Below are 25,833 nucleotides of genomic sequence, written 5' to 3' on the forward strand. Positions count from 1 at the left end.
TTGTCTATCATATATATATATATATATATATATATATATATATATATATATATATATATATATATATATATATATATATATATATATATATATATATATATATATATATATGGGTCAATGACGTGACGCTCATTTTTTTGTGTCCATGTCTTTTAAATAAATTCAAGTAGGTTACAGTTTCAAAATAAATAAGCAAATTACTTGCATACATTCTCTATTTTGAGGACCAAGTTTAATTTTTTGGTTTTAATCCATTTTAAGAAAATTTTTAGGGGATTATTGCAAGAATGTCAATGTGGTGTAACCAAAAAAAATTGGTACCAAATAGTTTACCTTGTTTAAAAAATGTGAAAGCCTCAATGAAACATTGTATCGGCTAGTCTGGCATAATTTTACATTAGACATATTTAATAGTAAATAAAGGTAAATATAGCACAATTGTTTTAAATATTATAATTCATTTGGGGAATTTTTTCTGTCACCTCAAATTTCTGAAATGTCAAGATGGTGTAACCACCATTTATTGAGCCATTTTGTTAATATTGTGCACAAGACAGTTAGACAGGAAATTGAATCACAGAGAAGAACTCTTGATAAGACTAATTGCTGCATGCAAAGGTTAGTAACTCTTTTTAAAATGTGAGATACTTTGACCTTTTTAAGGTATGGTCAGCTATTCTTAGATATGCATGTCAAATGGTAAGACCCCAGAAATGCACTGATAATTGTTCATAATTATAAAAATAAGAATTATATTTAAAAGTTAAATTTGAAATATTCCCACCAAGCCCATGTGCTTACATAGATGTTATTGATAATGCCTGTCAAATTTCATTTTAAGTTGAAATGTCAAGGGGTGTAACTGGTTACACCATTTGACTCATATAGCAGGAGTCTTTCTGTCAGGGGTCAATTTAGTCAAATATCATTAGTTCATGATGCTGATCAAAAATGCGACATAAATTAAACTACTATTTGTGTTCATAGTGTAGATTATTTATTTATTTTTGTTTGAGAAATAGGTGCTTAATCCACAACCTTACTATTAAAGCTCTGTAAACATAGGATAAAATTATTTTACTGCACAACATGAATGTTTTTTTTTGTTTATGTTAATCCATGTTTATATTCACACAATATAATGTACACACTCTCTCATTCACACACACATTCATACACTACAGTCAATTTAGTTTTTCTAATTCACCTATACCGCAAGTCTTTGGACTGTGGGGGAAACTGGAGCTCCCAGAGGAAACCCATGTCAACTCCACACAGTAAGCCATCCTGGTCCATCTTGGACTCAAACCAGCAACCTTCTTGCTGTGAGACAACTGTGCTAACCACATTAGCCACTGTATCACCCTCCTTTGAAATGTAAGTATTTTTTTTCTTCTTGAGAAAGTCTTATTTCTTTTAGTTTGGATAGAATAAAAGCAGTTTTTAAAATGTTTAAGCAGTTTTTAAGGTCAATATTGTTAGCCTTCTTAAATACAGAACAAACCACAGTTACCCAATGACTTGGCCAATAGATCTTACTTGCCTAATTAACCTAATTACATTTTTAAATGTCCCTTTAGGCTGAATAATGTCTTACAAATTATCTAGTCAAATATTATGTGCTGTCATCATGGCAAAGATTACGGAAGAAATCAGTTATTAGAATTTAGTCATTTAAACTATTTTGTTTAGAAATGTGTTGACAATAATATTCTCTCTGTTAAAGAGCACTTGGGAATTTCTTTTTTAAATAAAAGAAAAAATTAACATGGGAAATGAAACAAGGTTGACAAGCCTCTATAGACTGAGTGCACACAGCCTTAAGTTTTGGAGGTTTTCATACTTGATGCGCTTGCTGTTGTACTATTATTATTAACAACTGGAGGTGACTCGGAGGAACTTTAATGATGAAAAGTTGTGAAGAACAAGTCAGAAGTTGCTAAACAAATGAATTGCAGTTGAAATCAGTTTTGTTTGGGTTTTTTTACAGCATGTCTGATAAAAAAATTTCTTCTGGAGAAAGTCTTATTTGTTTTATTTAGGCTAGAATAAAAGCAATTTTTAAAAGCCATTTTGAGGTAAAAATTATTGGCCCTTTTAAGCTTTTTCCCCGCGATAGTCTACAGAACAAACCATGGATATACAATAACTTATCTAATTACTCTAACCTGCCTAGTTAACCTAATTAAGCCTTTAAATGCTACTTTAAGCTGTATAGAAGTGTCTTGAAGAATATCTAGTCTAATATTATTTACTGTCATCATGGCAAAGAGAAAATAAATCAGTTATTAGAGATGAGTTATTAAAACTATTATGTGTTGAAAATGTGTTGAAAAAATCTTCTCTCTGTTAAACCGAAATTGGGGAAAAAATAACAGGGGAGCTAATAGCTCAGGGGGACTAATAATAATTCTGCATAATTCTGAAGTTAACTGTATAAAAATAAATAGTTTGTGGATAAGTTGTGGATACACTCATGAAATTATTTGTTGTCAGTCAGTCGTGTATGCTTACAAAAATTGGCCTTTAATCCCAGCACCAAGGCAACAACGAGTAAGCAGCAGTTCTTACGTACTAGTGATTTACGTACAGTGTTTGGCAAATTGTTTCTAAATAGCTTAAAAGTAAAATAGTGGATTTTTTTCTAATATCATCTACTTATTTTTATTTTAATTAAGCCAACTGAAAAGAAACAGTGATGGAAAAGGTGTTAAATGTTAAACATGTTTCTTTAGTTTGTTAATATTCTATTGATGAGGGCCACACATTTAATATAAAGGATGTTATTACTTGGTGTATTAAAGTTCAGCAACCTGGTTTCATTGTTCTAAACACATTTGTCAATGACAATCCCACTGAAATTGTTGACTATCATTCTTAATTTGAATTGATTTTAATTGTCAATTTCAAAATCTTTGGCTGTAGAAGCAACACTGTCAGGTGGTGTAACTGGTTTTTGTCAATTGGTGTAACCAGTATTTTACATAAAAATATAATTATGTACATGGAAATAATGTGAAATTAAAATTAAAACACTTAGTTTAGTGTAATAAAATAGTTTTTAACATTTTTTACATAATTTGTCAAAGATTATTTAGAAACCAGAAGTGTTTTTAGCATGTGTCTGGCCGAATATTGCAAAAACCCATTAAAATGTACATTTAGAGATAATGCGAATACAATAAATGTTATTGTGGTATTTTAAAATGAAGTATTTATTTCAGTGTGTACACTTGCATATCATCTAGGAGGAGTAAATTATTTAATATTTCACAATTTTTGGCAGTTACACCATTTGACATTTTCAGTTGCATTCAGTCTTAATGTCTGTAAAAAATGGTGTAAATGTTATTTTTAATTACATAAAATCTTTTTTAAATAAAACGGATGCTTTTAAATCAACTTTGTAAAAGATTTTTAAATTTCCCATCTTGCCAAACCTGTTTTGTCACTGACCCATATATACATATATATATATATATATATATATATATATATATATATATATATATATATATATATATATATATATATATATATATATATATATATATATATGTATATATATATATATATATATATATATATATATATATATATATATATATATATATATATATATATATATATATATATATATATATATATATTGCAGAGCAATCCAAAGTCCAATCCCAATTCTATTTTTGAATGCGCAAAACGCATTTTTTTTCTGTAGCTGTTTCTTTTTATTTATATACTTACAGCAAAATGAAAGCTGTGCTAATATTAAGCTATTTCACACAGCTTTGCATGTGACATTGCTTGTTTATAATATAATGCCCCATAAACCCAATAGTGTCTGGCTGCAGACTTTCTCTCTGTCAGGCACATGCACTCAATAGTGGTAAAGGAATTTGAAAAGTGAAATGCATATCACTTTGACCACTTTAACAACAGCAATTACATTTACCTAAAATAAACTTGTAAATATATTAAAGTACATCATTTATGAATTTAACTGCATTTTGTTTTCATCCTATACTACACATTGGCCTAAACACTGTCATTTTGTAAAAACATTGTTACTAAGTTGAGCCCTAATAGAAAGTGTACTTTTACACTGATACAATACAAAGCAAAATGTTTTTGAAAATGTTTCATGACAGTGGTATTTTTCAACTTGATTAGTTGAACTTACAGATGCTGCAGAGAGACTGATTTATGGTGGGTGTACATGGTGAATAATGAACGTGCTCCGGCATTATTAATTCTCAGCACAAATGAGTGGATGTTTAGGGAAAGTTTGAAACATCTTAGCTATGATTCAAAAGTGTGTTCAAATGATTTCTTCAAATCTGGGTTTAATTTACATTCTGCATGCCACGTACAATAAAATAAAAGATCTAATCTTAATACATCTATAGGGTGTATATGCCAAACTTATCCAAAACTGGCTGGCAGTGCATTTCAGGTGTGCGTTTTTAAACTTTTGTTTTGTGTTTTACACATGCTTTACTTGGGTTTGACACTGTTTAAAAACCATTAACCTATCTCTCACATAGCAAAACAAAGCTTTTGTTCTTTAGTTTCAGCTATAAAAAGCTGATGAATATTCAGGGAGGTAAGCACCAAGACATTTTACGATTGGTTCTAACACTGAATTATTTTACACTTTAGCACCACAATTTGGGGTTTGCATACAAAAGTACAAGTGTGAAACACTGCTTTACTGAGCAATATATGCACAGTGAAAGTGCCTATTTCCGTGCATGCTTGATTCTTTGTGTTGTTTTTTCTAGACAGATCCAGTCACTATACGCTCACAGAAATGATTGTGTTAAAATTTCCAGATGATGGCTGTGTCAAATTGCTCTGTATATCTTCAGTACCATAAAAAATGAATACTATAGGTCTTGATAAGCAGTGTTTATAATGCATGTGACTAATTTCTTAATTATACTTGTCTGAACACCTGACAACAGGTTAATCTCTTTGCAGTAATGACAATTAAAAGCTGATAATACAACCCATTTGTCTTGTTCTCCTGCTCAAAGAGCACTGGTGTAGAACCCAAACCATATGCAGGCTTCATTGGTGAACCCTATGATGGATGTATCATTCCAGCTTCACAGTAACTGTGCCACTTCATTTAACACACCCTCATTCTCTGCTGATACACATTAATCTGCTGTACTGTTGTGTTCCCTCTCACAGTTTGACAAAATCACTTGCTGGACAGAAGTTAGATTTAATTTCAGGCCATTTGAGACTTGGCTTACTTCTATTATATAATACGTTTTCTTAAAGTACTTAAAGGTTTTGTCTTCTTTTGAGTCTAACAATCAAGCTATTTTTTAAATGAACAAGCATTTTCTAGACTTTTCTAAACAAGTTTTACTTTTTTTTCTTAAAAGAAGTACTCTGCCAATGGGCTAAGCAATACAAACTAGTTTTATATGATTTTGCTTGCCCCACTGACAGAATATTGTAGGTGATTGTTGTTTTAACATTTTAAATAAAAACTTATTTTTTTATTTTTTATTCTTTACATCTATTTTTATTAACATTTTCACTAAATGATTTTTATCATTTTATCATTCGTTTTTTTTCCCGATATTTTGATTTAAAAAAAAAGACGTTTATAACGTTTAAAAGTCGTTTATAGTAATGCAAAAAAAAAAAAAAATTATATATATATATATATATATATATATATATATATATATATATATATATATATATATATATATATATATATATATATATATATATATATACACACAGTTGAAGTCAGAATTATTAGCCCCTTTTGAATTTTTATTTTCTTTATTTAAACTATTCCCAAATGGTGTTTAACAGAGGAAAATGTTTTGAAAGGAAATGTTTACAGTGTGTCCGATTTTTTTTTCTTATTTGTTTTATTTTGGCTAGAATAAAAGCAGTTTTTACTTTTTTAAAAACATTTTAAAGTCAAAATAATTTGCCCCTTTAAGTTATATATTTTTTGATAGTCTACAGAACAAACCATTGTTATAAATTAACTTGCCTAAATACCCTAACCTGCCTAGTTAACCTAATTAACCAAGTTAAGCCTTTAAATGTCACTTTAAGCTGTATAAAAGTGTCTTGAAAAAATATCTAGTCAAATCATCATGGCAAAGATAAAATAAAACAGTTATTGGAAACGAGTAAATAAAACTAATATGTTTAGAAATAACAACGATTTGCTAGTTTAGAATATTAAAAAATACAGTTTGATATGATACAATATGTTACAACATGAGTTTGCATGTTCTCCCTGTGTTTGTGTGGGTTTCCTCTGGGTGCTCAGTTTTCCCCCACAAGTCCAAAGATATGTGGTATGTGGTATACTGTAGATGAATTGGGTTAGTGAAATTGTCCGTAGTGTATGAGTGATGGGTTGCAGCTGGAAGGGCATCCATTGCGTAAAATATATGCTGGATATGTTGGCGGTTCATTCCGCTGTGGTGACCCCAGATTAATAAAGGGAATAATCCAAAAAGAAAATGAATGAATGATTGAATGAATGAATGAATAAATGAATGAATGTACAAATACCACATGATTAAAAAAAAAATATTCAGCGCAATGGCTGTGCAATACAAAACGTTGCCCTGAATTTAATAATAACGCAAATGGAAAACTGGAAATGGAAATTTTATTCACATCAATTAACAAAAGGTAATGGAAGCACAATAGTTTTTTTTTTATTTTTTTTTATTGACGTTTTGTAAATAGTGCAAAATTGCTGAGCAAATATGTAATGAAAACATTACAGTTTACTGCATTCAGCTTATGCTGATTTTCTGCTTAAGAAGCATTACTTATTATTGATGTTAAAACGATTTTGCCTACTGATATATTGTTATAGAATTAACAACTTTGGTAGCATGGTGGCTCAGTTGTTAGCACTGTCATCTCACAGCAAGAAAGTTGCTTTTTAAACCAACTGAGCCAGTTAGCATTTCTGTGTGGAGTTTGGCTGCTCTTGGCATTGCTTATTATTAAGTTCGCCCTCTGGGTGCTCCGGTTACCCCCACAGTCTAAAGACATGCGGTATAGGTTCATTAAGTAAATTGTCCGTAGTGTTTGTGAATATGTGTATGTATGGGTGTTTCCGAATACTGGGTTGCGGCTGGAAGGGCATCCGCTGCGTAAAACATATGCTGGAATAGTTGAAAATTCATTCCACTTTGTTAACCTCTGAAATAGAGACTAAAGCCCTGCTCACACTTGAGATTTCAGCCATGATTTTGTCATTTGAGACAAATTTGGGAAGTTCTATAAGATTTCTGAAATCCTCGGCTAAAATCTATGGTCTTTTATTCGTGTTTTGGCATGTTCACAAACAGCTGCTTAATGCCCGTTGCGTTCAGATTTTTCCTCCGATGAAGTTCTGGCAGTGTCAAAAGATTTCAGACACTTTCCTGCAGTGTGATAACAGCTGCGATGAGCGTCAATCCAAGATTCAATAAGAGCGCAGAATCTGATGACGCAATCCACGCGACAATTCAAATGACCTCTGTGAAATGTCAAAACAGTTTATTTTTCTACCTGGTTTTATTATTGTGACGTGCTATGTGCAAAATTGCCGCTAGAGATTGCTTTATTAGATATGTTTGCTGCAAGAAATCATTTCAGAATGTGCAATAGTTAAAGTGTCACGGGTGGATGACGTCAAACTCCAGGGAAGTGTTTGGTGAATCTTCGATGTCGTTCAGTCTGACATTATGACAGCTGAGATTTTACAATGTGGCATAACAAATCTCACAATGTCAGCTGACCTTAAGCCGAAGGAAAATGAATGAATGAATTAAAAACTTTATAATAAATAGAAAGTTCAAAAGAGCAGGTTTTTTTTTTTTTTTTTAAAGAAATCTTTATAAAATTGTAAATGTCTTTACTGTTACTTTTGATCGGTCACATCCTTGCTGATTGAAAGTTTTAATTTCTTTTTAGAAAAATAAATAAACCTACAGACTCTGAATGGAATAGGATTGTGAATAACATGCACCTGAATTGTTCACAGCATCATACATTAAATAAAAAAACAGACGGGTTGAATTTCTATTAAAGACAAACTCTACTTTGAAAGGCTTATGCTGCACTTTCAGCATAGGCCCTTGCTGTATTATATATGAGTTCAGCAGGTCAGAAGTGTCAGTCCTCAATGCTTCAGTTCAGCAAAAGGTCTGAATTCCATCCTTCTCTAATGACTCTTTTCTTTGCAAATCCTCAAGGTTATTTTTATTATTAATGTTTTTTGTTGTAATTGCACAGGTTTTCATTGATGCACTGATGGTTCAGTCTGTACAGCAGTGACTTTAGAGGGCCCTTGTATGGGTGAAGCCATGCAGGAGAGCTGAATGCAGCCAGCACAATAGAGAGAAAAGATTAAAAATGAGCGGGCCAGCTGCCATGTCAACACGGGGTGACCTGTGTGTAAATGCGTTTGTGTGACAGAATGAGGGCTGGAGACAGAAACCTGATGGAGCAGTCATCTCCTGGCCCTGATTACTCATTTTAGAGGTCAGGACAAACTGGACCCCGGTGACTTCTCTTCTTAATTAATCTTTCAACCGGTCACTGTGGAACCAAGCCGTCTCCTCACACCGGCAGCACAGACACGCTTGAATAATGCTGGATGCCGCTGCGCTGTGTTCTGGGTTACTGCATGCTTCATTTTTGATAGAAGCACCAGGGGATTTTACATGTGTTGTGGAAAGTATTTACAGTGGGATGTTCGAGAGTCTGGTTGATAGAAAAAGTGGCAACAACCACCTAAAAAAAGCATCTATTCACTCTTACAGCAGTATATTTCTGGATGTTGACCTAGAGTTTGGGCTTTTGTTTGGTAGAGCTATCAGGTTATCAGGTTAATTATCAGGTTGCGTATTTTGTGGTTCATGTGGTGTTTTCTGTTTATTTGTGATTGTGAATTGCATTATGGGAGTTTAATCTATGTTCTGTCGACTTTGATGTTGAAAATTCAACACCACAGATTAACAAAGATACTTTTATTGGTATCTTGGTGGTTTGAGACGTAGAATATTGTTAAAGAAATAATCTAGAGAAGTAAAATAAAAGTAGGCCACTGGCAGTGTATTACCAGGTTTTTGTACCATAAATTACAGCACAAACACTAGCTGTCAACATTGGGTTGTAAAAATGCGGGATGATTTTTATTTACTGTATTTAAATACTGCTTAAAGTTATTAGAGTTATTTAGTGAAGAGCAGCAAATCTCTTATTTTGACACTGTTTTGTTTGATAACAGAGGAGTCCCTTTAAGGAGCCATAAATCTATAATGAAAGCATTCGATTACTGTTGTAATGTACTGTTGGACACTGACATTGGGTTCTGACATTAAACCAATTTTCATTTCCAAACAAAATGCAACGTCTCTACAATGTTGGGGGACAACGTCAATCTAACGTCAGTTAAATGTACTGTGCCTGCGGGGTCCTCTTTTAATGACATGTACAGAAGCTGGTCTGGCAACAGTGTTTTTATCACTAAGGAGTGCAGCCATCAGTCAGCACCGTTACTGATTCAGAGGTTGAATAAGAAGGTTGATGGTCGACGCATAGCTTTAATTGAAATGAAGTGAATGTTTTAATACTAATTTCAACATGCTTTCATTTCAAAATAAAGTGAAAGCATAATGCTCTTAAACAGCTCATGCACACTTATCACATTTGAGATCTGGAGAAATGCGGGAAAATACTTAAACAGTATAGAATGGTAAAATACTGGAGAACTGTTAAAAATGTCAACAAAAGTCACATTTTAAACCTTTCAACATCAAAAACCTTTGGATGAAAGATGAAAGATCAGCAAAAAATACTTCAATCACAAAATACAAAAAACTGCTAATTTATTTTTTACAGTGTAACCCTAAATTTGCTATTCAACTTTGATTCATTAGCTTGTATGAAGCACAGATCCAATCTTGACACAGTAGTTTGATGCTGATTTATTTGGACATAAAGGTATAGTATTTCTCAAGGGGGGTCTCTTAATTAAATGCCAGTTCACTGTACTGCCGTGATTTATAACAAGAACATTGGTAGCAAAGGAATCGTAAAATTAGCAATTATTACATTTGATACAAACAAGAAATCAATATTTAGAACTAGCTAGTATTCTTCAGCTAATGTCTCTAACTTTATCAGTCAAGTCAATACATCTTTATTTCTTTAGAACTTTGACAATCTAGTTAGTTTTGAAGCAGCTTAACGTAGATGAAGAAATTAGAATAAAAAGCTATAACAATATTTCAGATTGTTGAACGTTACAGAATGTCATACAGGGAGCAGAGTGGTAGTAGACTTCTGATGTGGTTCTAGTTTAATTAAAACTGATTTGGTTCAGTTTATACATATGTCACTATTGAAGCCTTCCAACTCCAACAATCGCAACCAAGCTAGCCAAAGGTAGCAGTGGCAAGGAACCAAAACTCAAACACTCAAACCATGGAAAAAATAGGCTCAGGCAGGGTGAACAGTTATCTTCTGGCCAAACAGAAAGAGCTGCAGTCTAAAAGAGAGGGCTTGAGAATGATGATTATCCATCTTGAAGAAGTTGCAAGTCCAAGTCAGGAGCGAGTGCTCAGATAGCCAAAGGGATCTATAGAGACTTGTCTGTCTCTAGGTCTTTGCAGGTTTTGTGCTCTTGACTCATTGTTGACCACCATATCTATCTGCTCTGGATACATGCTAGATCCAAGATTATGTGAACCTCTGTATAAGAAGAAACAGACAGACTAGCATGAGTGTTGATGACTTTCAAATTATGCAGTCTTCCTGACTATGGTTGCTCTGATTTATGCAGCCTAACATAATATAGAGGATTTAATTTTTTTAAATCAGGATCAAGTGTGCAAAAAGTTGATTACATCTGCATACTGTTGCTCAAAGATATAGTACCAAAAGAGAGAAAAAATCTAAATTCTAAGTCTTTTATCATAAACTCACCATTGTATAATTCAAAACTTATTAAGTATGACTTGCTTTTTAAAGTTTTTTTTTTTTTTTTTTTTTTTTAGGAACCCACACTCAAAAAATAACTCATTGGATGAACTCGATTAAATTGAATCCAATAAATTTGTTTAGCACCAACTACGTAAAAATATTTGTACAATTAAATGTAATTGAGTTGGCCCAACATGATGTTATCAAATAAAAGTTTAAAACATTTGTCTTATATCTACTTTGTGTCATTATATTTTGATATCTCTTAGTTTTATTTGAAGTTATTCTAACTGAACTAAACAAGCCATTTTTAAGCATATTTCATGAGTCAACTAATATTTCAATATAATATTTCAACCTACTAATCCCCTAACCAGGTAGTTAAACCAACATAATTCTTTCATGTTGTCCCAACACAAAATGCCTAAGTTAACTTCATCGTATACAAATTTAAGTGGACTAAACATAAAACCAAATAAATTAGCCAAAGAAATTCCAAGAATTGTGTTGTTTCAGCTCATTTAAAACAGGTAGTTTAGTACAGCAGTAATAGTTTTTAATGCATTGACTTGTGGGTAAGACAGCAGAATTTTCATTTTTTAAAAGAAAACTGTCAGTTTAAACAGAGACTTAACAGTTATAATATGTCTAAAAGTACAGCAAAACCCCTGAAATCTAGCAGTCTTACAAACAGCATCCTTAACAAATACTTAGAGAAAACTATTCTGTTTCTTATCCGGCTGGCAAAATTCAATCTTTCTGTGAAATGAGTTTTTCTTCCACATTCAAAATATTTTGCACCTTCTCTTTGTCGTAGATAGGTTGGATCATCCAACACTGCGAGGATAATAGGCATAATGCATATTTCAGCACTCCTGGCTTCTTTATTCTTCTTCTTCTTTTATATTAATACTCAAAATACTTTAGCCTTGGACAGAGAAATAAAATGAGTAAAAAGCAAAGCTCAGAGTTCATGATGTACTATACATCTCTCTATACAATCTAATAAAACCCCTACTCTAATTTCAGATTAATACATCTGTCATTTTACATTTCATCTGGTTTCTTCACAATCTTTCATATATCCTCTAAATTATCCTTCAGTTAAAAAAGGTGAAAGTTTTGAGCAGCGCTTGAAGGTCAGCATGTCCCCTGAAAAGCAGAAGTGATAGTACGAGGAAACAGCAGCGTTAGCGTGTAATCCGCTGGTGAAAGGCATGCCAGCTGCTTGCCGTGCACAGACAGATAAGGCCTAGGAAAGCGCACCTGGCTGGCACTGAATCCCTGGTGCTGAGATCGTCCTCTAACTCCAAGGGATACTTACAGCAGACTGCAAATATTTGATTATAACACTGTTGCTGCAGGGGTTTCAGTGGACCGCTCACATAAACTTGCAGCTACAAATACAAATGTAATCTAAAACACATTAATGAAATTAATGGACAAAAAATATGCAAAAATTGATATATATAAAAATAAAAATAATTGTTATTAATAACCAAATCACCATACCTCTGCCATCTTTTGATTTCTCCTTATACCACCACCACCCCAACTCCACTGCCCCTTACGCCTTCTGATGAAAAAAATAGGGGAGGTTTTGCATATATATAGGTTTTGCGTATATATAGGGGAGGTTTTGCATACAAACATGTTATATATATAGGTTATAGGTTATATATATATATATATATAGATATTTTTCAATAAACTAGTATTCAGCTTAAAGTGCAATTTGAAGTTTTAACTAGGTTTCAAGAGTTTGAACTTGGCGAAAGCTTGACTGAATTTGGTGGACGTATTTGGTGTGCTGTCCCAGGGAAAAGCTCTAAGCTCGGAAAGATTCTCAAGCCCAGGGCTTTCCACTTAATCGAGAGAGAGGTGTCTGAGCTCAGACCCAGCCCTGCAAAACCTCCCCTATTTTCTTCAACAGAAGGCAGAAGGGGCAGTTGAGTTAGGGTGGTGGTGGGTTTGCTGAGAAATCGAAAGATGGCTGAGGTATGGTGATTTGGTTATTGATAGTGTTATTTTTTTTTTTTTTGATTGGATGGGGTAAGATTTCTAATGTAAGACCAGATGTGTCAATCACATGTATTTGCTTTTTTGTTCATAAACATCATTAATTAGGCAAGTTAGGGTAATTATTCAAGTCATTGTATAACAGTGGTTTGTTCTGTAGACAATCAAAAAATAAATAATGAATAAGGGAACTAATAATATTGAACTTAAATGGTTTTAAATTAATTTAAAATTGCTTTTATTCTAGCCAAAACAAAGCAATTAGACTTTCTCCAAAAAAAAAAAAAAAAAAAAAAAAAAAAAAACATAGCAAATACCGGGAAAAAATATCTTGATCTGTTAAATATCATTTGGGAAATATTTTTGAAAATTCACAGGAAGGCTAATAAATTTGCCTGAAACTGTATTATTATTCAATTATTATTATTATTATTATTATTATTATTATTAATATTATTATTATTATTATTATTATTATTATTATTGTTGTTGTTGTTGTTGTTGTTGTTGTTGTTGTTATTATTATTATTATTAGTGATGACAATTGACAGTTTTTTAACATAAAAGGCAAAATAATGAATTACACCTGCATTACTCTCCCAGAAATAATTAACGTTTAGGCCTCTATTTTAACGATATAGGTGCAAAGTCTAAAGCGAATGGCACAAAAGGGGTGTGTCTGAATCCATTTTTGCTATTTTATCGATGGAAAAATATGCTTTGTACCATGGCGCATGGTCTAATAGGGGGGTTGTGCTTATTCTCTCAACGAGTTAAGGGTGTGCTTTGAGCATAACGTGCATTAAACCAATCAGGGTCTCATCCCCCATTGCCTTTAAGAGGCAGTTGCTTCACGCCATGGCACATTTGCTGTTTGTATGGTGGTCTTTATAAATGGAAAAACTGAATGCTTCATTAGCAAAAAAAACAGTTAAACAGATCATCTGCACGAGGATGAAGAATGAGCCTCCTCTATTCGTCCTCTTTACTTTCTCTTTACTTTTACTCTTAACTTTACTCCTTTACTTTCGTGGAGTAAGGAAACAGTATTCCACGCACTCCACTAAAGACATGCATTAGCCTAAATATTAAATTTTGTTTGTTAGGCTCAAAGATTTGTTTAAAAACTATTTTTAAACTCATTTCTATTTTCCAGCAAACTAATAAATGAAGAATAATAAAGTGTGAAGTGTGATTGAAACAATTTTAGAGTTATATCCCAACACACTTCCTGTTATTAAAACAAATAAAAAGTATGCATATAATAAATAATATTAATAATTACAATAACATTATACAAATGCAAGTTGTCATAAAATAAAAAAATAAAAATTCCTGACATGAAGATGGCATGGAGCTTTTTTATATATGTATTTATTTATGTAGAAAGCATTATTTTTGTAGCATTTTAATCCTTCAATTTTTTAGATATTTGTGTATTGCTGTACAGCCAGTGTGTATTAAGCAATGTGTAAGCGTTTGGATCTGCATAGGTGCATAACTAAAGTGATCTGCGCTGGACTTTAGACTTTAAAGTTAATCAATGGTGCAGTGTATTCCAGTTCATCAAAATAATAATATGGCAACAATGCCCCTTAACACACCTCCTTTTTAGATCGGTACACCCATGAGTCCACAAAGTGGTGCAAATGGATTTGCTATTTAAGCAATGTTGCAAAATATAAAAAATAGAGTTGCACTGTTCTGAAAATAGCAACAAATCTCGTCATGCACGTCTTATTGCGACGAATGTATGATAGGGCCCTATGTCTGCCTTTTTGTCTTGCCTTAGTTGCATGCCATTGTCCCCCAAAACCATGCAATTACTGTGCAAAATGGCTTAGATATAAGCCTCATCGTTCCTTTTTGAGAAAATAAATAAATAAATAAATAAACCCCTCAGCCCCTTCTATGTAAGGCAGGTCAGGATCCGTTGCAAATTGCCTCAGATTCAAGCCCTTCAGCCTCACGGTTCAGGTCAGCTTGCACAGCGAGGTCCCAGAGAGCATTACAAAGCTAGCGCATGCCAACAGATGAATTAGTTTAGCCTTCGCACCTCACAAACAAGATGTCACTGCTCTTTGTGTCTGCAGGCAGGCCCAATCACAGGTAAATAAACCCAGTCACTCTCACCTGTACCACACCGGCAGCTTTTATTAAGAGACAGAAGGGCATGTCAGTTAAAACCAGCCGCTAGCCGTGTGCTCAAACCGTTGGAATAGAGTGAACATGAGGAAGATTGAACAGTTGCGAGAGGAGAAGTGAGAGGATGGAAAGATTTTGAGATGGAAATGGGACTGCTGGAGGAGTATTTACATGTTGTTGTGATCTTGCATTCAGCTCACTGTGATTAAATGGCAGTTTACACTGTCTGTGTTTGGGATTGACAAACCACTTGTAGTTTTAAGGCCCAGACATATCAAGACAACATCAAAGAGCAGCAACAAAAGCTGTAAATACACTTGAGGTCATAATTATTAGCCCTACGAAAATATTAGCCCCCCTGTTAATATATATATATATATATATATATATATATATATATATATATATATATATATATATATCTTTTTTTTTTTTTTTTTTTTTTTTTTTTTGCCCAATTGCTGTTTAACAGATTTTTTTCAACACATTTTTAAATTTAATAGTTTTAATAACTCATTTCTTTTGCCTATGATGATAATACATAATATTTTACTAGATATTTTTCAATATCTAGTTATGGTTATTGGGCAAGTCACTTAATAACAGTGGTTTGTTCTCTAGACAATCAGAAAAATATATATTGCTTAAGGCTACTAATAATTTTGACATTAAAATGTTTTTTTTTTATTAAAAACAGCTTTTATTTTAGTCAAAACAAAACAATTAAGTCTTACTTTAGAGGAAAAAATATTATTGGAAATATTGTAAAAAATCCCTTTTCATTTAAGTCCATCTATATTGAAACAGATTATCAGTATTTATTTATTTATTTTTTATTTTTTTCAAACAAAGACCATTTTACTTTAATTTTTGGGGCTTTCAATGAAAATCTATAAGAAGTCTAAGAATAGCCCAAAACTAGACTGGGGTGCATTTCGAAAAACCATCATTAGTCAACTAAGGTCGCAAGTTGCATCATTAAAAACATACACTGTAAAAAGTGCTGGATTCCACACAATCGATTTGTGTTGTGACAACATAAAGGAATTAAGTTAACTTGTTAGTTTTTACAAATTGAAGTGGACTAAACATAAAACAATGAAGTTGTTGCAAAAAATAACTATTGTGTTGTTTCAGCTCATTTAAAAAAAGTAGTTTAAACAAATAGCAAACACAATTTGTTTGAGTGTAGTTCATTGAATTGGTGTTTCTCAAATCCATTCTTCCAACGAACATTAGCAAACTGTGTGGCAAACATGTACACTTGCAACTACACCTCTAGAGCTGTAATTAGAAGCACAGTTTCTAGTTGTGTTCTATTTGCAGTTATCCCCTATATGCCCTATTCCTTTTGAACGTTTCAACATTTAAACTTGGAATGATAAAAAAAAAACAATTAAATCATCTCTTTTAATTTGCTTTGAATGTATTTTTTACAGTTCAGTTTAAGCATTCTTCAGATTGACTATTGTGTTCCTTTCACAGTGCAATTTCTGCCATTTTGAATGCAGCCATGGCTCATGAGGAAAGCTTTAGGTGACCTATTATTTAAAGGTGAAAATGAATTTACATCTCCAAGCTTGTGAAAACTAAAATATAGAGCATATGTTAATGCTTTTAATTTATAGGACATTTATATTACCAAAAATACTTAGTGTGGACGTCAAATGTTACAAAATAACTATTGCATTATAAAAATAAAATCTGTGTAAACAGATCTAAAAGTTGTAAAAGGAAGGAAAAAAGGAACACGTTTTACTAGTTGGAATGACAGTAATTGTTATTTAACAAAATCCTTTTATTGTGATTGCCGTGCTTCATGAGATTTTAGGTTTTTTTATCCTTTTAAATCTGTGAAGTACACTATATCCACTGAAAAAAATGGGTTACACAGAATTACATCATGTTGTCTCAACAGAAATCGATTAAGTTAATCATTAAGGTAATCATTTTTACAGACTGAACATAAAAACCTAAAACAATTGAGCCTCCACTTTTAAATCAAAGTTGGTAAAATTAAATGAAAAAAAATGTTTCCTGTTAACCATCTCTGCTAAAGAATTACCCCTAATACATTCCATTTTTATTGTGATTCCATATTAATTGCTTGTAACCATACAGACCTAAAGGAAATAGCTAATTTGGAAATATCTAAACCGGCAAAGTCTTTTCATAATTGACTCAAGAAAATCTCAACTGATGCAGGATTTCATTCATCAAATCAGTTCATCCCAAAATAAAAATATAATCATCTTTTTATTCACGCTCAAGCTGTTCCAAAACCATAAATGTGTTATGAGTTTATTTATTCATTCATTATAGATGTTTAAATTCCAGATGTTTTTCTGTTTTTTTTTTTAAATTGAACATCAGATCACCCCAACATCTCTTCTTGATGATAATATTTCAATATAAACCTTAAATAATTAGAATGACTTAGATTAAATTGCCTAATTTAAATGCTTTTATATTTTAATACATTTTGTGGGGTCTAATTTTCAGCAGGGAGTTAAATCAAATTTTAGGAATGTGTGTTGATATTTTGGGTGACGAATGATATTAAGCTAATTAAATCACCACAATATTTCAATTGCAGCATAATCTATCTTTATAATCAATGCAAACTTTCATAAACCATAAAGAGTAGATCCAGTAGAGGATGGTGAGTGGACCTCAAATGTTAGATCACATTCATATCTGCTCATATCATACTCCACATTCCATGCATCTGTGCAGTGAAGAGCATTTCTTTTGCACCGTTTGATGATGACACACGACTATACCTGATACGCTTTCATTCGCACAGCAGGGGTTCGCTGAAAATACGGTTGGCTTCCTGAAAATATACAGCATGCATTAAGTTATAGAATGCGCTTGTCACTCCCATAACCAAAAAGGCATGAAGACGCAAATAAAGTAATGACTAAAATACAGGACTGACAACTGTATTTTGCTGCCGTGTGAACATGACCACACTATCAAAACACAAACACGACAATCAGAGCAGGTGCTTGAATAATCATCATGTAACACCTTCCCTGCAGGATTAGCTTGTCAAGGATTTTCAAATGCATCCTGAGCCCAAACAAAACATTGCAGCACATTTAAATTGCTAGACTGTGGTGCTTAAACGCCACTATTATTGATTGAAAACTCTGACTCTTTGGAATTTAGATAGCACGCAGAGCAGTCCATGAATTTAAAGTTTCATCCTTATCCATATTTGTCAAAAAACATGAGAAAATGGGAAGCAACGTTCATTATCTTATGCTTTATCATGTAGATTGTGTTTTCTGATCTGTGCAGAGATGATAATGCAATTTGTTAGGTCACCTCTTGCTTTCTGGTTTTGTGTGGCGTTGTGTTCTGCAGAGTTCTTGTGCCACCTAGTGTTTAATCTTATATTTTTGCTACTGGGTGGTGATAGAAATATGACGGCGTGAGGAATTTCCGAATGCTCACCTTTGTCACAGCTGACAATTTGCATGCAGTCATAAATGGCAATCCTTCAAACCACTGAGAATATCAAAGGCTTGTTCTCCTCCGTGAAGAGCTCGGAGCTTAAAGAGACACTACAGATGACAGGATTTTCGGTGCTTTTTCATGCAAATCAACTGCCTAAAATGAAAGTTATCTAATGAGATGTTTTCCTTCACTCTCCTGTTTTAATTTGGCCTGCAATGCATCATGCCGGTTTCATAACTGTCAAAACCCAGAGCTGTAGAGAAAATATGTCAAAGCAAATTGGCACACTGTATGTGTGTTCTGCTCTCCCACTGTTTTCCCTCTCTATCTCTCCTCTCACTCTCTTTTCCTAGCCTTCCTGATTTCTTCTTCCCTTTTCATTCTCTCACTCTAATTAAAGCGTCAGCTAAGAGTAATATTGGTAATGGCTTCATAATCTACAGCTGGCATCGAATTTGATGAAACACTTCTAACACATTAGTATTTTCCAAAGAGCTTAAGCTTTCTGATTGGCGTCCAAAATTTGCAGTTTACAGGCCTTTTAATCCATTAACTTTGAGGAGCCTATTTCTTTCAAGAGCTTTGTTTTCTTGGCACAGCTACAGTGCTTTTCTTCAAAGCAGTACAATGGGAGATACTATTTCAATGATTTACATTAGCCTGAGTAATTAAGAAAGCATTATAATTTGTACTGAACTGTTGGGAGGGCCGGTTCGCTCCCATCACTTTCTAAAAGGTTAGACCTTTTATACTACTGATATCGAATAGCAAATCATATTCTCCCCCAAAAATAATAACAATAAAGCAAATTGCAACTGGAAGCTTGCTGAGGTGAAAGTAAAATCTATTTGAGTGGACTGATTAGTATGTTCATTAATTATTTATCAGGGGTCTCCACAGTGGAATGAACCGACAACTATTGCGACATATGTTTTACGCAACAGATGCCCTTCTAACCCAGTACTGGGAAACACCCAGATAACATGGCAGATTTTGTTTACTCTATTCACCTATACCTCATGTCTGTGGGGGAAACCGGAGCATGGGAGGAAACCCACAAGAACACGGGGAGATAATATAAACTTCTCACAGAGACACCAACTGGACCAGCTGCAACTCAAACTCGGCGACTTTCTTGCTGTAAGGCGACAGTGCTAACCACTGAGCTTCCTTGATTAGTTTGTTTGTTGATTTATTATTAAAGTGGACATTTTATGCCCTTTTTGTAAAATGTTAAATAAAACTCAGAATACATTAAAGCAAAAACATGCATTTTTTTTGTGAATGTTTGTTTTAGGGATGCACAAACCTTTGGCCACCAGTTTTCATTCAAAAGAAAAAAAAAATTTTGTATGAGCTGAAAAAAGATATGCTGCAGCACTCTGATTTTACAGCCTGAAGAGGCTTTTACACCGGACACAGAAAGTCTGTGCTATGAAACCCATTCAATTTCAATGGCTTGCTCTTTGCAAGAGGAGTTTGTTGCTGTGCCGACTAAAGCACAGCAAAGCGCACCATCGACTAGCTTGCCCAGACACCATTGTTGAACACATACCTGTCAACATTGGGATGTGAAAACAAGGGATACCACAACCCACAAAAAACAATATATCTGTTCATCTGGAGCTGTTTTATTGTAAATACACAGTTGAAACAGTCAGTCATAGGTTCTTTTTTAATTACAGCATTAATATCAAAGGCTAGAATAAATAGTATGCATTAGAAAAAGCTGCAAAATAATTAAAGTTTAGCCTATTAAAATAATAGCTATTATAAGGAAATTGAATCAAGTTATCAAATCTAATTAACCTTTTCTTCACTGTGTAGCTTAAACATTCTGGTTAAAGAGCAGCAAATTAATTTCTCATTTAGATTTTTCATTTAGTTACATTAAGTAACAGAGGTGTTATTTATAAAAAAAAATATATTATTATTATTATTATTATTACTATTGTTGTGTACATGTCTGTTCAAACATGCACTCAAAACCCAAAGTGTTGACTTTCCTTTAGCTTCAAACTGCAGGTACAGAACTAATTTGGGAAACAGCATCTATTTATTACTATGGAGAGCATCTGACAGTCATGCACTGCTGTTTTGAGGATTGCATAGGAGGGGCAGCCGTGCCTGAATAGAAAGAAAGGGAATCTGCACATTTATATATTTATTTCAAAGAGTTTTCAGGCCTAAATAAAATAAAAGCACAGAACAGATTCGCATTGAAGAGCATAGAGGGTCCCCTGGTGGCTTGGCTGTATGGGTTGCATATAGGGAGGATCGTCTCTTTGATATTTATTGCCACCCTTCAGAGAAAGATAAAAAATATAGGAGAAATACAGGAAAATACCTTCACGGAATGATAACGGGATAGAATTGTAAAATACAGGGGAATCCCACAAAAATCAAAAGGGTTGACAGGTATGGTAAAGTTCAAAATAGCTCATTATTTCACTCTGACTATATTCCGCTCATTTACCCGTACATATATATTATACCGCACATGTTCACCAGAAATGCAAAGTTCGCTTATAAAACATTTTTGTGTATCATAGTTGTTCTTGCTTCCTGCTATAAGTGCTACTGTGATGTCATGGCAACACTGGTAAAAGGATGCCTCTCAGGCTGTTTCTGTCAATAATTACATTTTAAATTAATACATTTAAATGTACTATCAAAAAAAACATTTGGTTGTCAATTTGTCATTTTAATTGTGTTAAATTTTAAAAATCTCTACAACTCACTTTGTATTATTTATTAAAACAATGAATCAAGTTTTTGGTTTAAGGCCAAGTGCATTCACAATTTTAAGTTTTGATTTTGGAGTTTCAACCCTTGATTGTTCATGCTGGTACTAACCTAGTTCCTTTAAGCCTAGTTCGCACTAGAGGATTTTAAGCCTGATTGGAGCCCGATTGGAAAGTTAACAAGCTCGCCGACAGAACGGGCTGTGGTCAGGAAGAAATCTGCGGGTGCACGGCGCTCGCCGCTCTTTATGTGTGAACTACTGAACAACGCATCAACGAGGCTCGCTGACGCGTCGCCGACACCTCGCAGACGGAAATCCAACATTTAGCATGCTAAATATTCCAGAGCAGTTGGCCAACTCAACCCCACGTGTGGTCCAATGTAGTGACAAAGCTGCAGCCAATGAGAGAGCATATCAGCATGAGCTGAATGCCTGTGTGATCAGGAGCTCAACAAAAACATCTGTGATTGGTCAGAATTAACAGTGAAACTAGAATTCTGTAACTATTAGAATCACCATACTGCTCATTCTGACCGTTCTCATATAAAACGCCATATTGTCACAACATATTTACATTGAAAGCTATTATTGAGATGTTAAAATTAAGCTTTGAATGTCTGGCATCATATTTAGTGACACCATTACCATAAAAATATAATATTTTTTTTGGTAATACAGCCTATAAATATGTAGTTAAGATTCTAGAACATGCAAAGGTCTTGGCTTTCATTTTCACTTTCAAACAGGAGCTATTTCGCGGCACAAAATATGCTGTTTTGAGAGATATCTGAAGTAAATTGATGTTTTTGCCATGAGAAAGTTTTGTTTATGTTAGCAGGAAGTTGATAGGCAAAAAAATGCACACATATTTAAAGTCACAGCGAAAAGTATCAGACATGGATGCAGTCATTTTGACCAATATGGTAATTTAAGGCAGAAAATGCTCAGTTCTTTACTGTTTTGTAATAAAAAAATAAAAATAACAATGTCAGAAAGAAATAAACTGATAGGTAGAAAACAGCAGGGTGTTATTTGTTAGTTTTATTCCAAAGAGTTATACAATTACAAAAATTAAAAACTCTCTGTGTATCTATCCACTCGAACCTTGCAGATGAGTGATTAATCCGCACATGAATCTGCTGATTTGACAATGTTTTTAAATGCTTTCTCCAAAGCTTGAAACACTGTCAGTGATGTAATCAGCACACAAGCAGCCAATAGTGTTCAGCTTTTTCTGACGACTCCTCCCTCAAAATTTCATTGGCTGTGGTTTAGTAGCTTGAATGAGCTGGTGGGGAGTGAGCTGTTGTCAGATCATGTAGTGTGTGACCCCCCTCTTGTGGATCATTCACAGAGTGTTGCGTTGTGTGAACACCACAGAGATTAAAAGACACAAAGTCAAGTCATGTAGTGTGAACGGCACAGCGATCTGCTGATGTTTAAAATCCTGTAGTGTGAACTAGGCTTTAAATGTAAATAAGCTGCTGCTTTCCAGAAGAGAACAGAGCCTTTACATGCTATTCTGACAGAAACAACAAAATGTTGTGGATTAGTGGATTAAAGCCTTTTCAAACTTGAGTTGACAAGGATATATTGGGATAGGTTGCAACTAGACTGCACTATGGCATTTCTGGATGGTTGGTCGATCAGTTTGTGCAGTTGTTATAAAGTAAAGTTTATTAAACGCATTAACTAGCATGCTCTCTTTTGATGCCCTGTCCTTCGCAAATTAACTTCCCACTAATTGGGAATAAATGATATATTTACAGAATTAATCAGTGCATATTAAGTGTGTGTTTGTGAATTACAGTGCTGGTGAACATTTCCGGATAAATCTAAAAATATCTCTGGTCTATACAGCTATACAGCATGTTAGCAAGCACATTCAGAAAAGGAATTTGGAAACGTTCTCAAAATATGTAGTAGCATACTTCTGATAGTGTGGATATGAAGTTGGTATTGCTCTGGTATTGACCTATCCCTTCAGCCTCATATTTACTTTGGCTCGAATGTTGAGTGAGATCGGTATATCCAAAACAGAATTTTTGTGATGTTTTTCTGGCACAGACATAAATTTTTAGGTTTTATAGTGAGCAAGCAGAAATGGTGACTGGCACTGTGGGTTGAAACATGCAGATTAAGACACAGTAATACAGTATATAGTAAGATCCATTCATACTGTCACTGAGCTGTTCTTTTCTTATTTTATGTGTTTTCAGATGCACCTGGGACCCAATTATTGCATTTAAACAGACAAAAAAAAAATGAATTTCATGATATTTCCCATTTGAGTGCACTAAGTGTACAGTGTTTTCATTTATTTGTGTCCCTTATGTAAAATAGCTGGATGAATTTTGTCAGTTTGATGTTGTGCAAGGCTAAAGGAATATTGTGTTCTCAAGCTACATTTTCCTCTCACACTCTTTACTCATAAAACCTTAGCGTGGTGTGTTTGTGTGTGTGTGTGTGCCTCTTTAAAATCTTTAAAGTGTGTGTGTGTCTTTTATTAAAGTGCGCTGCAGTGAAAGGGTATTCCCTAATTGGCTGTTGAGCTTGTAGATTGCTTTTATATCTGCCGAGGTCTGCAGAGTAAGCAACTATGAGTTCATTTACTTTTGGGATGAGCTTAAAATAGAAAGCAAGCATTGCGGATTAAACATGCAGTTTGTATGCTTTTTATTTGTTAAATGACTTCGATAAATTCTTAATTTATATTTACTTTTAATGGATTAAAGTAGAAATAAGTGTTTCATAGAAAAAAGCACACATTTTTTCCTCAAATGATGATTCATTGTTTGAAACAGGACTACGAGATTAATTGATTTACTGTGCATATTGTTGATGTGTTTATGTATGCTGTGTGGGATCATTTTAATTCATTCATCATAGTAGTTTATTATTAAATTGAATTAACTATATGTCAGATGGGCTTAAATAAACTGCTTTACAGATTACATGCCATTTCCATTCATGCATGTTTGATGTTTCAGTGTTTTCAATGGGACTGATAGAGCAAACATTGATATTGAGTTATGTTATTTGCTCAATCCTTTTTTATAATATTATTTAATTGATTAGTACTTAGTTATATTTATTACTTATTAAAAAACGGATATGTGAATTATCTTACATATGTACCTTTATTACATTTTATTTGAAAGTATTTTAAATACTTTAACTCATTAGATAAATTAGATTAAAACAGTCAAACCTTTTTTGCTAAATTTACACAGAATAATTTTATTCTCTTTATTCTCCCAGATTAATTTAATTCTGTTTAAAATTAAGCAAATGTCGATGTGAAATTGAATTTAATTATTCCGCATATATTTTACAATGACATATTTATGATTTAATTTAATTTTTAATTTGCATATTTTATATTAAAGATAATTAAATGTGCATTTTAAATAATTTATATAACATATTATCATACATAATTATTTTCATTAAGGTAAATTCAGAATTACAAATAGTAATTAAAATCTAACAGCCCTAATTAAAGATGGAATACGTTTATATGTTATTTTTAAGTCTAAATCAAATGCAATTCTTTTTTTTTTCAGGAAACTCTCCATCGGACGAGTCGGAGGAGCGAGACAAAGAGCCACGCACACTTACTTACCCAGCATACATTGCCAGCCTGCTGGACTCTGGTGCCAAGCGCATGGCGGCGGGGGTGCGCATGGACTGCAGCAGCCAGGGCCAGTGCCCTCTGTCCTGCCACCTCTGCCACATGAGCCCTGGGCCTGCACGTCCTGCAGAACCTGTGCTGCTTAACATCACTAAAGCCACACCGATCTTCGAACTTGTCAACAGCAACGAGACGTACCAGGTATCTGTGGCCTCTCACTCACAGCTCTTAGGCCAGGTTACCCACTGAAGCAGAGATGAGCCTGGCTACTGTCTGCATTTGAGGCCTCCTGGTTGGACAGTGTGTTCGTGAAGCCGGCTGCTGGTCTGTTTGGGTCTGATTGTAGTAATTTAGTGGTGTGAATATAATGCTTCACTGCTTAATAAAAAAAAAGTAGCAAGGTGTTAAAAAAAAATAAAAGTAAAATGACAGAGTATTTAATAAATGTAACCATGTCCAGTCCATCAGAAACACATAGTTTTTATGTACTGTATGCGTACCAGAAGAGACACAAAACTTGGAAAGTGTTCTAAAACTGACATTTATTTATTTATTTATTTATTTATTTATTTATTTATTTATTTATTTATTTATTTATTTATTCATTTATTTATTTGTTTATTTGTTTGTTTATTTATTTGTTTATTTATTTGTTTGTTTGTAAACTATTTTTAAAATATATTACTTGAAAATGTTGAAAGTGAATCTTTAGCAGTCCTGAATATTTTTTAAAAATGATTTAGAAGGTTATACTTGTGTAAATACCAGAACACAAAACACAAACTTACAAAATTGTAGTGTTCTAAGACCTTCAAAATGGATATTTATGTATGTTTTTGTATTTGTT

General features: G+C 33.4%; 1 protein-coding gene across 4 annotated transcripts in view; it reads left to right on the forward strand.

Moving 5' to 3' along the window:
* astn1 (astrotactin 1) overlaps nt 1–25,833 on the forward strand; it is a 410,547-nt gene that overhangs the window by 327,468 nt on the left and 57,246 nt on the right. For all 4 annotated transcript variants that reach the window (XM_003197882.7, XM_021467632.3, XM_017351897.4 and 1 more), the window contains one exon: nt 24,919–25,187. In XM_003197882.7, the coding sequence (XP_003197930.4) occupies nt 24,919–25,187 (269 nt within the window). The remainder of the gene's footprint in view (nt 1–24,918; nt 25,188–25,833) is intronic.

Source organism: Danio rerio, chromosome 2 (genome assembly GCF_049306965.1).
Source record: "Danio rerio strain Tuebingen ecotype United States chromosome 2, GRCz12tu, whole genome shotgun sequence".
In the NCBI taxonomy this organism is placed as follows: Eukaryota; Metazoa; Chordata; class Actinopteri; order Cypriniformes; family Danionidae; genus Danio; species Danio rerio.